We start from the raw sequence: 16,585 nt of genomic DNA on the forward strand, positions 1-16,585 counted from the left end.
TTTGTCATCTCACTTCCATCCCAATCTTTTTCTTTCTTCCGTCCTGCCAGGTTATTACGCTGCTTGAAAGAGTCACAACTTTAACCAGCGTGAGTCAGTCAGTGGCAAAGAGCTTGCCTCTTTGAGCCCCCCCCCCACTTCCCCAAAGCGCCAAAGTGCTTTTTGACACCCTACCGTAGCTGCTGTTCTGTGCCTAGCTAACTCAGCAAAACTACCCAGCTCAGCAACCTCCTCTCTCTACCATTAAAGAGTCGATTCCTTCAGAAGAGTTGACGGTCCTCCCACTTGTTGAAACTTCTCTTCTTCTTACTTTTTATGGTTGTTATTGTTGTTTGCATGTGAGATAAACAACTAACATACCGTATCAGTAAGAATAGAAAAGAATACACCCTGGTTAATACAATACATTTTAATGTTGTTACATTTTTCAGTGCCAGGACATTGACTACTCCTGGAGGACATCACATCTTTATTGGAACTACTCCCTTTAAAATCTAAATCAAACACTGTTACCGAACTGGCCATGAAGGCATCACCTGGTGCTGCCACCTAGTTGTGGAAAACAATAAATACAAGTTAAACATGTTATACAGTACATGTTATGACAATTGTGTAAACTAAAGCTTCACGGGACTGTACCATAATGGAAGCCCATTATGGCTGGTTGGTTTGGTTCACAGGGTCGGCCCCAGGGGGAAGCAGTCATGGCCATGCTGCGTCTTCGATCCTTGGCTGCATCCGAAATGGCACCCCATTCCCCTATAGCGCACTACTTTTGACCTGAGCCCTATGCGGGCCCTGGTCAAAAGTATTGCATTAGGGAATACGGTGGCATTTCGGATGAACCCCTCTTCTCTGCTTCCATTGAAATGCTTCGGACGTGGTGGTGACACGGCTGACTCTTTGACCTCTGACCTCTTTGCCAGGTGCCGGAGTGGACCAAGTGCAGCAGCCGTGAGAAAAGGAAAGAAAAGAAGGCGGACAAGCCATTCTACTCTGACTCGGAGGGCGAGTCTGGCCCGACCGAGTCTGCTGACAGTGGTGACTTGGGCTGCTTACTTCCATACACAACCTCACAACCCCCTTCACCACACGTCCTAAAATGAAGAATAATACTGTGATGACGTAAAAAGCGTTTGTGTGCGTGTGTGTGCATCCATGGAAATGTTTGCCTATATGTGTTTTATCATGTCCTATGAGTAGGGTTGCAAAGGGAGGGTATATTACGTTTACCAGTAAACCACCGGAATTTGGGAAACTTTCAAGGATTTTATGTAATTTTCATAAAATAATAAGATAAGATGATTTTTAAATTAAAGAAAATTATGAAAAAGCTGTAAAACATTATCCTAAATATAACCCATCAACTTAGTGAATACCGTTGGTGTTTAATATCAGGGAATATCCTTTATATTTTTACACACTTTTATTTATTTTACTATGTCAATATGTCTTTGTTGTAAATGTTTTTGAGGCAGTTGTGAAAAAAGTCAATAGTTGTGACAGTTGCAGAGTTTAATTGAAAATGATGCCATTGTTAATTCAATGCTTTTTTCATTAATTAGCCTATTTTCCACTACAACCTCATAGAAAATGTGGAGACAGATATAAAGATGAACAAAACATTTATATTTTATATAAATCATTTTTTTTTTWAAGTTATTCAAGTATAAATTACCAAAGTTGCCATAGATTAGCTGTTAATTAAAAAAAAATATGAAAATGCCAATAACTTACAGGTCTTTTGCAACCCTACCTTTAAGTATATGAGACAGAATCTGTGTAGGATGGGATGAATATAAACCTTTCCTCTCCACCCCCAGCCTCAGACACAGCCAGCGGCTCAGAGAGTGGCAGTGGCAGTGAGGAGAGCGGCTCGGGATCCGAGAGTGAGGAGAGCAACGAGGAGTCTGAGTCTGCAAGCGAGGAGGACGAGGAGGAAGAGGGGAAGAAGAAAAAGAAGAATGTGGAGAAGATCAAAGCAAGGAAACCTGTTCCAGAAAGTGAAAGGTAGCACACATTTTTCGCTTAAAGAAATATTCCGGAATATTGAAAACTACCTTGTTATTTTTTAAACCTCACGTTTTGGACTCGACATGTCAATGTATGGTTCATAAATGCATAATAAACCATCTACATTCTAACCTGCCATCCTTTAGAATGTGCTCGTTCCTGTGATGTAGTGAACCCCCACTCTGAAGCAAGTTTTCAAGTGGCTGCATGGCTTAACATTAGTTATTTTGATAACAGTGAAAATACATTGAATGCATCAATCAAATCCATGCATTATAAGCGATAAAACATTTCAAATGATAAGTTAGATGTATTAGACCTCGGTCGTGGTTTCATTTGTCTCTTTCAATGTATTTCTCTGCAAACCAGAACATGTTTTGCACTAAAGATGGCATTGTAGGCACACAAACACATTAGAAGATCATTGTTAACCCAATCAGAAACACGATGCTCATATCTCCTAAATGATGTTTTTGGTGTATTTTGTTAACATTTTAGAATATATTGTGGAATAGGCTATAAGATTTTTACAAGGCACGCGTCCATCCATCCCTTTCGTGAATCGCAACACAACATACAACTTTGATGCGCTCGAGAAATGTGTACTGCAAACTTTCACTCACTTTTTAGATGAAAAATTATTGGCCTACCTTAGTATTCGGTATTTTATTAGGATCCCCATTAGCTGTTGCGAAAGCAGCAGCTACTCTTCCTGTGGTCCATATGAAACATGACATAATACAGAACAGACCAGAGATGATGGCGCCAACAGAGATGGTCGCCTCGCTTCGCGTTCTTAGGAAACTATGCAGTATTTTGTTTTTTTATGTATTATTTCTTACATTGTTACCCCAGGAAATCTTCAGTATTATTACATACAGCCGGGAAGAACTATGGGATATAAGAGCAACATCAACTTACCAACATTATGACCAGGAATACGACTATCCCGAAGCGGATCCTKTGTTTGGACCACCACCCAGGACAATGGATTGGATCCCAGTAGGCGACCCAAAACAACGGCGCCGCAGAAGGGGCAGACGGAGCGGTCTTCTGGTCAAGCTCTGTAGACGGGCACATCGCTCACTGCTCCCGAGTATAATTCTCGCCAATGTTCAGTCTCTTGACAACAAGGTAGACGAAATTCGAGCAAGGGTTGCCTTCCAGAGAGACATCAGAGATTGTAACATTCTCTGTTTCACGGAAACATGGCTCACTCTGGATATGTTATCAGAGTCGGTACAGCCACCCGGTTTCTTCACACATCACGCCGACAGAAACAAACGTCTCTCTGGTAAGAAGGACGGGGGTGTATGCCTTATGATTAAAGAGTCGTGGTATGATCATAACAACATACAGGAACTCAAGTCCTTTTGTTCACCTCACCTAGAATTCCTTACAATCAAATGCCATCCGCATTATCTACCAAGAGAATTCTCTTCGATTATAATCACAGCCGTGTATATCCCCACCCAAGCAGACACCTCGACGGCCCTGAAAGAACTTCGTTGGACTCTATGTAAACTGGAAACAATATATCCTGAGGCTGCATATATTGTAGCTGGGGATATTAACAAAGCTAATCTGAAAACAAGGCTTCCTAAATTTTATCAGCATATCGAATGCGCGACCCAGCCGGCAGTATTCTGGATCATTGCTACTCTAACTTCCGCAACGCATACAAAGCCCTCCCTCACCCTCCTTTCGGCAAATCTGACCACGACTCCATTTTGTTGCTCCCAGCCTATAGACAGAAACTAAAACAGGAAACTCCCGTGCTCAAGTCTGTTCAACGTTGGTCCGACCAATCAGATTCCACGCTTCAAGATTGCTTCGATCACGTGGACTGGGATATGTTCCGGATAGCCTCAGACAACATTGATAGATACGCTGATTCGGAGAGCGAGTTTATTAGCAAGTGCATCGGTGATGTTGTACCCACGGTGACTATTAAAACCTTTCCCAACCAGAAACCGTGGKTTGATGGCAGCATTTGCGCAAAACTGAAAGCGCGAACCACTGCTTTTAATCATGGCAAGGCGACTGGAAACATGACCGAATATAAGCAGTGTAGCTATTCCCTCCGCAAGGTAATCAAACAAGCTAAGTGTCAGTATAGAGACAAAGTAGAGTCGCAATTCAACGGCTCAGACACGAGACATATGTGGCAGGGTCTACAGTCAATCCCGGATTACAAAAAGAAAACCAGCCCCGTCGCAGACATCGACGTCTTGCTCCCAGACAAATTAAACAACTTATGTGCTTGCTTTGAGGACAATACAGTGCCACTGACACCGCCCACTACCAAAATCTGCGGGCTCTCCTTCACCGCAGCCAACGTGAGTAAAACAATTAAACGTGTTAAACCTCGCAAGGCTGCCGGCCCAGACGGCCTCCCTAGCCGCGTCCTAAGAGCATGCGCAGACCAGCTGGCTGGTGTGTTTACGGACATATTCAATCAATCCCTATCCCAGTCTGCTGTTCACACATGCCTCAAGAGGGCCACTATTGTTCCATATCACCTCCACCCTACCTGACACCCTAGACCCACTCCAATTTGCTTACCGCCCCAATAGGTCCACAGACGACACAATCGCAATCACACTGCACACTGCCCTAACCCATCTGGACAAGAGGAATACCTATGTAAGAATGCTGTTCATCGATTACAGCTCAGCATTTAACACCATAGTACCCTCCGAACTCGTCATTAAGCTCGAGACCCTGGGTCTCGACCCCACCCTGTGCAACTGGGTCCTGGACTTCCTGACGGGCCGCCCCCAGGTGGTGAGGGTAGGAAACAACATCTCCACCCCGCTGATCATCTACACTGGGGCCCCACAAGGGTGCGTTCTCAGCCCTCTCCTGTACTCCCTGTTCACCCATGACTGCGTGGCCATGCAAGCCTCCAACTCAATCATCAAGTTTGCAGACGACACTATAGTAGTAGGCTTGATTACCAACAACGACGAGACTTACTACAGGGAGGAGGTGAGGGCCCTCGGAGTGTGGTGTCAGGAAAATAACCTCACACTCAACGTCAACAAAACAAAGGAGATGATTGTGGACTTCAGGAAACAGCAGAAGGAGCACTCGCCTATCCACATCGACGGGACAGTAGTGGAAAAGGTGGAAGGTTTTAAGTTCCTCGGTGTACACATCATGGGTGAACTGAAATGGTCCACCCACACAGACAGTGTGGTGAAGAAGGCGCAACAGTGCCTCTTCAACCTCAGGAGGCTGAAGAAATGTGGCTTTTCCCCGAAAACACTCACAAACTTTTACAGATGCACAATCGAGAGCATCCTGTCGGGCTGTATCACCGCCTGATACAGCAACTGCTACGCCCACAACCGTAAGGCTCTCCAGAGGATAGTGAGGCCTGCACAACGCATCACCAGGGGCAAACTACAGCACCCCGATGTCACAGGAAGGCCAAAAAAATACTCAAGGACAACAACCACCCGAGCCACTGTCTGTTCACCCGCTATCATCCAGAAGGCGAGGTCAGTACAGATGCATCAAAGCTGGGACCGAGAGACTGAAAAAAAGGCTTCTATCTCAAGGCCATCAGACTTTTAGTGGCTGCTGCCAACATACTGACTCAAATCTCTAGCAGAGCAAGACGTACCGCTCTGTTCTGGGTCAGCTGCAGCTTAACTAGGTCAATTCCTTGCAGCAGTCGACCACACGACTGGACAATAATCAAGAGAAGACAAAACTAGAGTCTGCAGGACTTTTTGGAATGCGGTGTCATGAAAAAAGAGCATCTATTAATTACGGGCAGACCTCTCCCCATCTTTACAACCATTGAATCGATATGTTTTGACCGTGACAGTTTACTATCTAAGGTAACACCAAGTAATTTAGTCTCAACTTGTTCAACAGCTATAACGTTCATTACCAGATTCCCCTTTATGTTGTCTCAACCGTCCATCCAAATCAAATAATTTAATGTGTCCACTTTTTGTCTTTATAAACTCTCACACACATATTCTATGATATGGGGCAATCCAATGTAGGCAACACTACAGCTGTTAATTGCCAGCGATCATCATTCATCACGTAGGCATGTGATATAATTGATACCTGACTTTCAAGGAGTAGGACATTTGATGCAAACATAAGTATACATTTTCCGTTGTATAAAATTACATTATCACATTCGCTTGCTGGTTTGCCATACTAATCTGATGAGACCATGCGTGACAACCGAAGCTGATAAACAATGTTGATTGGCAGGTGGAATGATGTCCAATGAGGTTGCAAGATTAAAGTGGGAGGTGGGATCAGGTCAGCACAGTATTGTCCAATGAGCCCAACATGAACCCCACATCTTTTTTCTTCTTCTCTTCTCACACTCTATAGAGGCTCGAGAACAATGATGTGATGATGTACGCAATTGTGCGCAATGTTCGGGGACACGTTTTGGCTCGTGTGCGCTACTTTCAAAACTACTGGCTAAAATTATACAAAACCTTTATAACGCATCTTTAATATCAGCCATTGACAATTCATTGTTGGCCCTAATCTCAATTATACATGACCTGGATAATGATTAAAGAGGATTTCCAGTCAAAAGTTGAAATTGTAAAAAAAATTCCCTTTACCTATTAATTCATATTCAATCTGATATGTCTACCAAGTGTGTAACCCAGGGAATGTAGTCAAAATCTGTAGCAGAGCACTAGGAAATGCAATGCTATGACATGAGCTCTAAAGATGTGAAATTCCTTCATTAAACCTTTGATACTTGTTGACCATTGCATCACAGTGAGCAGAGCAGTGGAGAGGATGAGAAGAAGAGCGAGAAGAAGAGCAAACCGCGGATTGGTAGCACAGAGTCAGAATCCGATGAGGACGGCGATAGTGAATCAGAGAGCAGCGAGTCAGAGGAGGAGGAGTCAGAAGAGGAGTCAGAGGAGGAGACCAAGAAGAAAAAGAAGGTGGGTAAAGATAGAGAGACTCTAAAATACACGTACTACAGACGCACACACAAACACACACACACACAGTGAGAGACGTAACACACACATTCTAAATTGGCATTATCTGATGGTTGGCATAAAGCACATAGATATTCTTTGATGTCAAAATTTCCCATGGACTATCAAAATAAAGAAAGTTGCACACTCCATGTATAAACTCCCAGCAATGTAATGGGTATTTACCAACGTTTCGGCATCACTGTGCCTTCCTCAGGGTAATGTCATAAATACTTTGAACCAGGTTATGTAGACAGACACACAGTGCAATTAGTGTAACTAATGACAATAGTGAGGGGTGTGTCATAATGATTAAGTTAATTAAAATAAATTTGTCAAACTGTTAAAAAATAGTATATGGCATATTAAATATATTACACTATTGTTATCATATAGAAACATAATGGAATATTGTACATCATATTAGCATCAACATACATTATTGTTGTTTCATTCAATTTCACATAATCATTTCATTTCATTTTTGTTACATGTAATCTTTTGGTTTAACCTTAATATATAATGAGCATCGTCAACAGGGGGAACATATTAGGTGTACGCTAATAAGCTGTAAAAATAATTTTTCAATTTATAAGACTTCATAAAGGAAAAACGTAACACACACATTCTACATTGGCATTATCTGATGGTTGGCATAAAGCACATAGATATTATTTGATGTCAACATGTATCCCAATGGATACAGTAAACGAATAAACTTAAAGGGCAATTCTGCCACTTTTCAACCTCATATTCATAATCTCCACCACCAACCAGTGTCTACATATGTGAAAACAGTGTTTCTATGATCCATGGTTAAAATAGAAATGCTTCTCTGTGACATCACAYGGTAGGATCAAAAACTGCAATGAGTTTCTAGACCATGATGTAGCAATGTAATTTTTTTTTGTATTATGAATTAAAAAATAAAAAATACACATTTTTTAAATGAGTTTCTAGCCCAAGGGAGAGTATTTTCTTGCTCCCCTCAAATATCAGTGTTTGAAAATCACTGTTTTTAAAATGTTTTAAGTTTTGATGAACTTGTTAACAATTTTTTTTCTTCAAAACGTCGAAATTCGCCATTTTCACATATACTGACACTGGTATTGTGCTGGACATAATGAAAATGAGGCTGAAAAGTCGTGGAGTTGCCCTAGGCACTACTTTCATTTATCTGCATGTCTAACCCTTATATTTAGCCTCACAATTACGTTTTTTACAATTTGACATAAACAGTTACATTCATGAGTTTTATTGACAAATGTAAAAAAAAATAAAAAAAAAATAAGTTTGGAATTTGTGACAGCAACTATCTGAGCTTATTGCAGTATTATAGACAGTATGTCCTGGGATTTCCTATGATCTTCAATGTAGAAAAACTCCTTACCTTCAAAAAACTGTTGTATGGCTTGTGAGCGTCATAGAGCAAACAATGCATGCAAAACATGCACGATTACATGTACGTGTACGAAAGAGTCTCCGCTCAAATCATTCTGGCTTTAGAGACGTTTTTGTGAGAAGATTCGCCCCCAGGCCCCTTTGGGATCCGCCCTTGTCTCACAAACACTGCCCTAGCTCAGCCCAAGTTAATCACACAGACTAGTGATTGGTTTCAATGGATGCAGAAGAGCGAGATTAATCCAATGGTTCAACAGAAGTCTGTTGCTCAAACACACTATGTTTAAAAGGGGTTAGAAGTCCAAAACACGCCAGCGTCACGGTGGGACTGTATGAACATATTCCTTTGCTTTCATGCACAAGTGGTAATATAGTTTATATCTATTTACGTTTTTTCCTCACTATATTCAGGTAGCAGGTCTCCTTTTGCTTGTGGGTTAGTTTCTCTTTCTCTTCTTTTCAGACCACAGCATCTAAACCTCCATCCAAACCACCCAAAAAAGAGAACAAGAAAGAAAAGAAAGAAATGTCTCTGCTTGATTTTGATGACTGTAAGTTCACCTCCTTTTTACTAAATCCACGATACCAGGAATACAGTGACAGTCTACACTTTCCCCCTCAAGTGGTCCTACATAGAATTTGAATGGGGTGATGAACGATTGGTAATGGATGTCACTGGATAAGTCTATTTTAATTATGTGCAGATTTATTCCCTATTATTTAAAATTCGAAATCAAATGTTTAAAATCAAATATATCCGTGTCTGTGGTACTGAACATTGCATCTTCAGAAGTACACAATCACCATTGTCAATGATGCAGAATCGCCGCTATTTGCTTGTTTGTTTACATTAGCGCAGCATCAGACTATACATGATTTCTCCCCAGTCTTTGAGAAAACGCTGTGCTCCTTCCTCTTCCTAGTTGACCCCGCTCCATCTCCGTCTCAAGTCACGCCCCTCAACAACTTCCTGTCCAGCAGCCTAGTGACAGATCTGGAGGGCTTGTCCCTGACCGACAACGTTCTGTCCCCTACGGTGAGTACCCTTTCTAGGACAAACTACCCATAGCCCCTAACCCCGAGGGCCTAAGCACTTCATAAAGATGTAGATTGATAGAGAAAGATAATGTACGTAGATTTAAAGAGAGATTAAGTACCATACATTCCAAGCTTTATAACATTTTATGAATGCCAATTTTACTGAATATTTTTGAAGATGTATAGTATTTTCAGTAAAATTTTAGGGGGTAACTGTAGTATCATCTAAAATAAGAAGGAACAACAATGAGGTTCTAGCTTCAGCATGTTTACTAGCCTAGTCTGTGCATGTCATACATGGGTACAGATACCCACAAGGGCCATCCTACTACATCTTCCCCTCTCCAATGAAAAGTAATTCTACATTCATAACCACTGAAGCATAATTGAAATGCAATTTGGAAACCATTATTATTCTCTTTAACACTTATGCATTAACTTAGGTACTGTCTCTTTTTGCTGGGTATGGTCCCCAACAGTATGCATTCAATTCATGCAACATAGTCTTTCAGCCACTCTGGTGGCTTCACATCCCTTTTTGGGTGAGCTTGTGGCTCTGTGAGCGTTCTCTCTCCTTCTCCCTCTTTTTTGTGCGTTGTCTGTGGCCTCCTCAACCTGTGTGCCTGGTAGATCTGGAAGAGCTCTGAGGTGTGTTTTGTTAATCCGTATCTCCTCGGAGCCTGTGTCCACCACATAGGAGCGTGGGGCATCCGCTTTCCTCAGCACTATTTCTGGTGTCTTTTAGTTTGTAATCCACACACGTTGACGTTCTGTCAGTTCTTGCCTCTCCGTAGCACGGTGTCTCCAATTTAAAGTCTACAGTTTGTGTTTTTTTCAGCCATTTGTCCCTTTTAGTGAAGGCCTTCCTGTTAGACCATTGGGGTTTAAGCCCAGCCGTCGAGACAGGCAAGGGAGGGAGCGCAGCCTCCTGCCCATCAGGAGCTCGGCAGGCGGCGGCCCATGATGCAGTGGTGTAACTCTGTAAACTAACAGAGCCATGTATGGATCCTTGTCCTTTTTCAACAGTCCTTTGACTGTTTTCACAGCTCTCTCTACCTCACCGTTGCTCTGTGCATGGTAGGGGCTTCTGGTCACGTGTGAAGTTCATATTCTACGGCAAAAGCAGGAAAGGAGCTTGCGGAGAACTGGGGAGTGTTATCTGTAACCAGGACCTCAGCGACCCCTTGCCCAGAAAAAATGGACTTTAGTACATTGATAACACCAGCTGATGTGGTAATGGGTGTCTTTTTTCCATAAGAACTTATCTGCCCCTACCTTTTGCCATGGCTGTTTTGGCAGCTCCGTTGCCATCATTGGTTCAGGATGACAAGGTTGACATTGTGCACACACCTCACTCAGACCCAGCCACCACACCGACTGTTGAGCCCTCTGTCTGCATTTGGTTATCCCCATGTGTCCCTCATGCACTCTCTAGAATTTCCGGTTGTAGAGTCTCTGAGATAACTATTCGTTGTCCTTTCATGAGAAGGTCTCCATTATAGTGGAAGTCACTTTGGTGCACCCAATAGGGCTTCAGCAGCTGAGGCAGTTCCTCCTGCAAGGGCCATCCCATTTTGCACTGCTGTACTATCTGTCGGCAGATGGGGTCTCGCTGTTGCTCCTCTGCAATCTGCTGCAGTTTGGTCTGAGATGCAGGTAGACTGTCTCTTACTGCATTAATGTACACCTGTACCTCACCCTCCAGACATTGCTCCTCCTCTGTTAATGGACGTTTAATTGGGGCCCTGGGGAGTGCATCTGCTGTGATCAGTGCCTTCCCTGGCACATACACCATCTTGTAGGTGAACCTCAGCAATCTGAGGCGGAAGCGCAGAACTCTGGGAAGCAAGTCGTCCAGTGCTTTTGTCCCTAACAGAGCCAACAGTGGTTTGTGGTCAGTCTCTGCTGAAAACTGCAGGCCAATAAGGTATTGGCTGAGCCTTTCACATGCCCATGTGATAGCAAACGCCTCCTTCTCCACTTGTGCATACCTTTGCTCCGTGTCGGATAAGCTTTGTGAGATGTATGCTATTGGACGCCACTCCATGTTGTCCCGCATCTGTGTGAGGACCGCCCCTAGCCCAAAGGATGATGCATCTGCTGACACCTTTGTCATAGCTTGGGGACGGTACTGGGCCAACACTCTCTGTGACAGCAGGTCTCCTTTGATCTTGTCAAATGCCACCTGTTGCACGTGACCCCATGACCAGCCATTCTCTTTGGCTAGTAAGTCTCTCAGGGGTTTGATTGTATCTGAAAACTGTGGGAGGAACATACCGAAATATGTGGCAATGCCGAAGAAGGTCATGACTTCAGCCGCATTCTGGGGGATGGGCATGTCTGTGATGATGGAAAACCTCCCTTGGGTAATCCAGTTCAATTTCTGGCAGCCCCAGCAACGGTCTGGCCAGAGAGTGAATGACGAAGACAGGTTGGATGGCACTTTTGTCTTTACTCTCCAGTTTACTCACCAACTGCCCTACCACTGGTAATATCTTACAGTTTTTTGTTTGTAGAGAGCAAAGGGCCATTTCTACTATAACTATACAGTCTTGTGGGGATTACTGTCACTGCTGCCCCTGTGTCTGGTTTAAATGACACAACCTCTCCATTGAGTTTAATATCTGAGTACCAGCCAGCATTGTTTTTTCCTTACTTGTCCCAGAAAGATGCTGTCCTGCTGTAGCTGCTGTTCCTCCTCTGAGACCTCATGCATTTGCTTTGTATTTGTATTTGTTTTTATCATGGATCCCCATTAGCTGCTGCCAAGGCTACTCTTCCTGGGGCTGCTCTTCCTGGGGTCCAGCAAAATTAAGGCAGTTTATACAATTTTAAAAACATTACAATACATTCACAGACTGTATGCCCTCAGGCCCCTACTCCAACACTACCACATATATACAGTACAAAATCCATGTGTACGTATATTATCGTGTGTGTGTGTGTGTATATGTATGTGTCTGTGCCTATGTTTGTGTTGCTTCACAGTCCCCGCTGTTCCATAAGATGTTTTTTTTGTCTGTTTTTTTAATCTAATTTTACTGCTTGCATGAGTTACTTGATGTGGAGTAGAGTTTCTGCAGCATTAGTAAAGATGTAATCAATACATATTGATGGTTTCATTCATGTGCTGTTTGTAACTACCCTGGTAGGTTGACTGATAACCTGAACCAGATTGCAGGCACTGGTTACAGTTTGAAGCTTTTTCTTGAGTGGGCTGCTTGATGAAAGCCAGTCAATATTTATATCACCCAGAAAATATACCTCTCTGTTGATATCACATACATTATCAAGCATTTCACACGTCATACAGATACTGAATGTATGATTTACTTGGTAAGTCCTTCACGTTTATGTGATTATTAAAACCACTTCTGACACAATGTAGTATCATCTAAAATAAGGAGGTACAACAACGAGGTTCTTGCTTCAGCATGTTTACTAGCCTAGTCTGCGCATGTCATACGTAGGTACGGATACCACAAGGGCCATCCTACTACAGTAACCCCAACCGGGATTCTAAACTGGGTCCAGCGACTGTCAACCCAACACTATAGCCCTTACATCAACAGATCATGAGGTGTCCAGGTGTTTGCTACAATATGTACGCCTGGTTGGCTGAACATGCAGTTTTTACTCAACCCCCTACCTGTTTCCGTACCACAGACCATCGTCCCATCCGGCAACCTGAAGACCTATGAGCTGCTCCACCGTATCACCGGCGAGGGCCTGTCAGTGGAGTACTGCTTCWGCCGCCAGCCGTTCAGCCCCGACCCACACATGGTGGCAGTCAAAATCCAGTTCACCAACAGCGCCACCTCCGAGGCCAAGAGCCTGCACATGGAGGACACCAAGTTGCAGTCAGGCATGAGGATCAAAGAGTTCCCTGAGATCGGTCAGTCAACATTTCACAACAGAATTCCTCTTTTAATAGTTTTGAAAAAGGGGTTCTAAAAGGATCCTTTGAGGACCYGTAGGGTTCTACATGGAACCCTTTTTTATCTGAAGAAGACTTTTTCGGGAAAAGCTAATTGAAAGAAATGGTTCTTTGTTGGGTTAAGTTTTGCAACGGGGTCAGTTTAAATTAGAATTACACCTCAGTCATTCAGTGATCTATCTTGGTAGCTGTTTGTCATTGTTTTGGGCTAGTTAGTGCACTGTCTCTTTTACCTAGTATCTTGTGTTGTTTTCAGAGGTGTTACCTGCGGGTGAGACTCTTAGCGTGGTGATGGGCATCGATTTCTGTGATTCCACACAGGCGGCCAACTTCCAGCTCTGGTAAGAAAGAGCCTGCTCCCTGATGGCTGTAGGGAGAGCCCCCACCCCCCCACCCTACATATGGCCAATCAAGTATCAAACTAGTGTTGCAAAATTCTGGAAACTTTCCCAAAGTTCCTGGGTTTTTCAGAAATCCTGGTTGGAAGATTCCGAGTTGTAGGATTCCCTACCTACTTATTCCCTCCTGATTCCGGGAATCTTATTGGGAGTTCTGGAAAACCAGAGAATACCTGGGAAAGTTCCCGGAATTTTGCGACCCTAATCACCGCACAGTTCTATTGCTCTATTCTCCTATAAGTGAATCATGTCATGTTTTATTGTTCCTTTGCAGCACTCACACCAGGAAGTTCTTTGTGTCGATCCAGCCACCGGTTGGAGAGCTGATGATGCCAATCTTTATGACAGAAAATGAGTTCAAAAAGGAGCAAGGTGAGCACAGGAACCACTGCCTGGAAATCAAACAATTGAACAAAAACATCAAAGTGACAACGAAACCACCTCAAACACATTTGATATGGGCCCCATTTTGGCTGAGCTAAAGAAACAATGCTAGTGTCAACAAAGAGTAATACAACTTTATAGTTTTGTAATAGTAAAATCCCTGAATTGATGCAGTATGTTTTGAGATGTCTTTGCCTCTCTGGGTGTTGTTTTGAGTTGGTATCCAAAAGAACACTCAAGAATTAATACATTTCTGAGGCAAATCATAGTATATTTATTTTTTGTCAATAATGCCAGTGACTGGCAGTTTCCACCAGTCACTACACAAACTAACCCTAACAATGGCATGTGACTACTACCGCACTATCACCTCTGACTTGATCAATCCACATCCACCAGGAAACCTTGGTATTCATTCTAACTTGGTTTAATAGCAATGGTCACCCTTGGAGCATAATCACTAACACTGGGCAAGGTTTTCAACTCAAATCCAACCATATTGTGTGTTTAAACGTGTCATATCCTCCGTTCTTCCCTCTTGATACTGGCCCCAATAGAGACGCTATTACAAAGTCTAGGTAAGTTTCCTTTGATAGAACTTGTTCTCGTCAGCTGTCTATGTGCCACCTGCCTTAACAACCTACCCCCCATACGAGACTCAACCTCTCCTCCCCATCCTTCCCCTCAACATCTCCCCCCTTGCTTCAAGCTGTTCCCTCCTATACCCCCCACAGCGATATCTAATGCCTGGGTGCCAATGACTATTTGCACTATGTATCTCCAGTTCACTTCAATGGCAGACACAACTGACCTAACATAACCTAACCTGCATCCCAGCCTCTAACATGTACTGTAGCTCCACTGGGAATGACGGGGAATGCTCCACTTAGATCCACTAATCCCAAATCAATGTCTTAGCACTGGAATACTGTAGTTCCGGGAATGCGCAAAGAGGATGTCTAATTTTTTAAAAGGCACTGCATTTGAAACCATTGCGCTCTTCTTTCACAGCATTGATTGTGTTATACGGGCTGTAAGACACATGGGCTGTAACTAATGCATACTGTAGGCCACATTCACCACATTCAGATGTTTTAGAGAAGTATAGCTAACTTAACTTTGAGTGGTGAGAGGACAGTATAGCATGCTGCTTCCATTTAATGCATATAATGGTGTTTTATAATACATTTCAAGTTAATGGTCATTGTATTCTAGATTTAGTGTGGAGGAAGTTTGTGCAGAAGTTTGCTGAATTCAGCTATATATAACTAAGACATCACAGAACGAAGAGAGAACATTTCAATCTCTTTCAGGGAGCCTTTTCTATGTTCAAGGAAGTTTGACAGTGATATATGAGAAAATTAGTTTGTGACAAGTAGACAAGCAGGATAGAAATATGAGTTATAGACCTGCAACCTGATAAATAAAGTAATCCACATGCAGGTTATTCCCCTCAAACTCCTGTTTTTGGCAAATATCAGATTACTTTCTTATTCTTAGGAAAGTGTCACTGCCTTGCGAGATAGTTTTTCACATTAAGCCCCATGCTTATGTAATGGCTCATATCTCTAGTCTTTTAATCCTAAGGCATTATATAGTTAGTGTAGTCCTAAGAGAATTGTGTAAAACCCAACCCTTTTATGGTAGTAGACCCTATAGAGTTGTATGGATTTTAGATTGTTGTAGTATCAAATGGTATATGGACACAAATGCCTCCATATAGTATGAGATATTACACAAGGAGGTTTGGTTAAAATGTTATGTATTCACGGGACAGTCTCCTATTTTGAAGGAGTCTGGTGACAATGAGCATTCATAAAAACAAAAATTCAATTGACCTTCTTCAAACACATGTTCAATCTCACTCAAGCTGGAACCTGTAATTCATCTTTCCTAGATTCCTCACATCCTCTTTCCTTGCATCCCTAAAAAGGTATTGGAGAAGAAAGTCTGAGGCGAGGGGCCTTGGACCGTCTCTTCCAATACGGAGGGGAAGGAGCCGAGGAGATAGGATGCAAGGAATCGCGGGAAGATGAATTGAGATGCTGATGCAGACTCCTTGACCACTCGTCTTTTGACCGCTGGTATTTTGTACTGTCCTCAGGTCAGTTGATGGGCATGAATGAGATCACAGAGAAGCTGATCCTGGAGGAGAAGTGTCAGGGCGAGCACGCTGTCGTTCAGAGGGTTACCACTGCCGCCAACCTCAGCCGAGTGCCCTGTGGCTCAGACAAGGAGTGCAGGTGAGGGTGGCGAGCGTTTGGAAAAGTTGTCAAAGTTGGCAGATGTCGCCAGAATACATATTGATATAGATTTTTTTATTTATTGAATTAGTATGTTGCATGTTTTATTAGACAGGGGAGATAGTAGGGGAATGTGTCAAATAGGAAGTTATGAAATCATGAAAGAATATTGCTGTTTTGTGTCAA

At 42.9% G+C, this 16,585-nt stretch overlaps 1 protein-coding gene across 11 annotated transcripts in view; it reads left to right on the forward strand.

The window, feature by feature from the left end:
* Positions 1-16,585, forward strand: part of LOC111962063 (adaptor related protein complex 3 subunit beta 2) — a 97,604-nt gene that overhangs the window by 78,633 nt on the left and 2,386 nt on the right. For 3 of the 11 annotated variants that reach the window (XM_070442934.1, XM_070442930.1, XM_070442932.1), the window contains exons 18-28: positions 51-89; positions 927-1,041; positions 1,824-2,010; positions 6,788-6,959; positions 8,863-8,950; positions 9,323-9,435; positions 13,104-13,332; positions 13,631-13,715; positions 14,047-14,144; positions 14,714-14,734; positions 16,261-16,399. In XM_070442934.1, coding sequence (XP_070299035.1) covers positions 51-89; positions 927-1,041; positions 1,824-2,010; positions 6,788-6,959; positions 8,863-8,950; positions 9,323-9,435; positions 13,104-13,332; positions 13,631-13,715; positions 14,047-14,144; positions 14,714-14,734; positions 16,261-16,399 — 1,286 coding nt within the window. The remainder of the gene's footprint in view (positions 1-50; positions 90-926; positions 1,042-1,823; positions 2,011-6,787; positions 6,960-8,862; positions 8,951-9,322; positions 9,436-13,103; positions 13,333-13,630; positions 13,716-14,046; positions 14,145-14,713; positions 14,735-16,260; positions 16,400-16,585) is intronic. The other 8 variants (XM_070442936.1, XM_070442931.1, XM_070442933.1 and 5 more) reach the window with 3 other exon arrangements.

Source organism: Salvelinus sp. IW2-2015, linkage group LG4q.1:29, assembly GCF_002910315.2.
Source record: "Salvelinus sp. IW2-2015 linkage group LG4q.1:29, ASM291031v2, whole genome shotgun sequence".
NCBI classification, from domain to species: Eukaryota; Metazoa; Chordata; class Actinopteri; order Salmoniformes; family Salmonidae; genus Salvelinus; species Salvelinus sp. IW2-2015.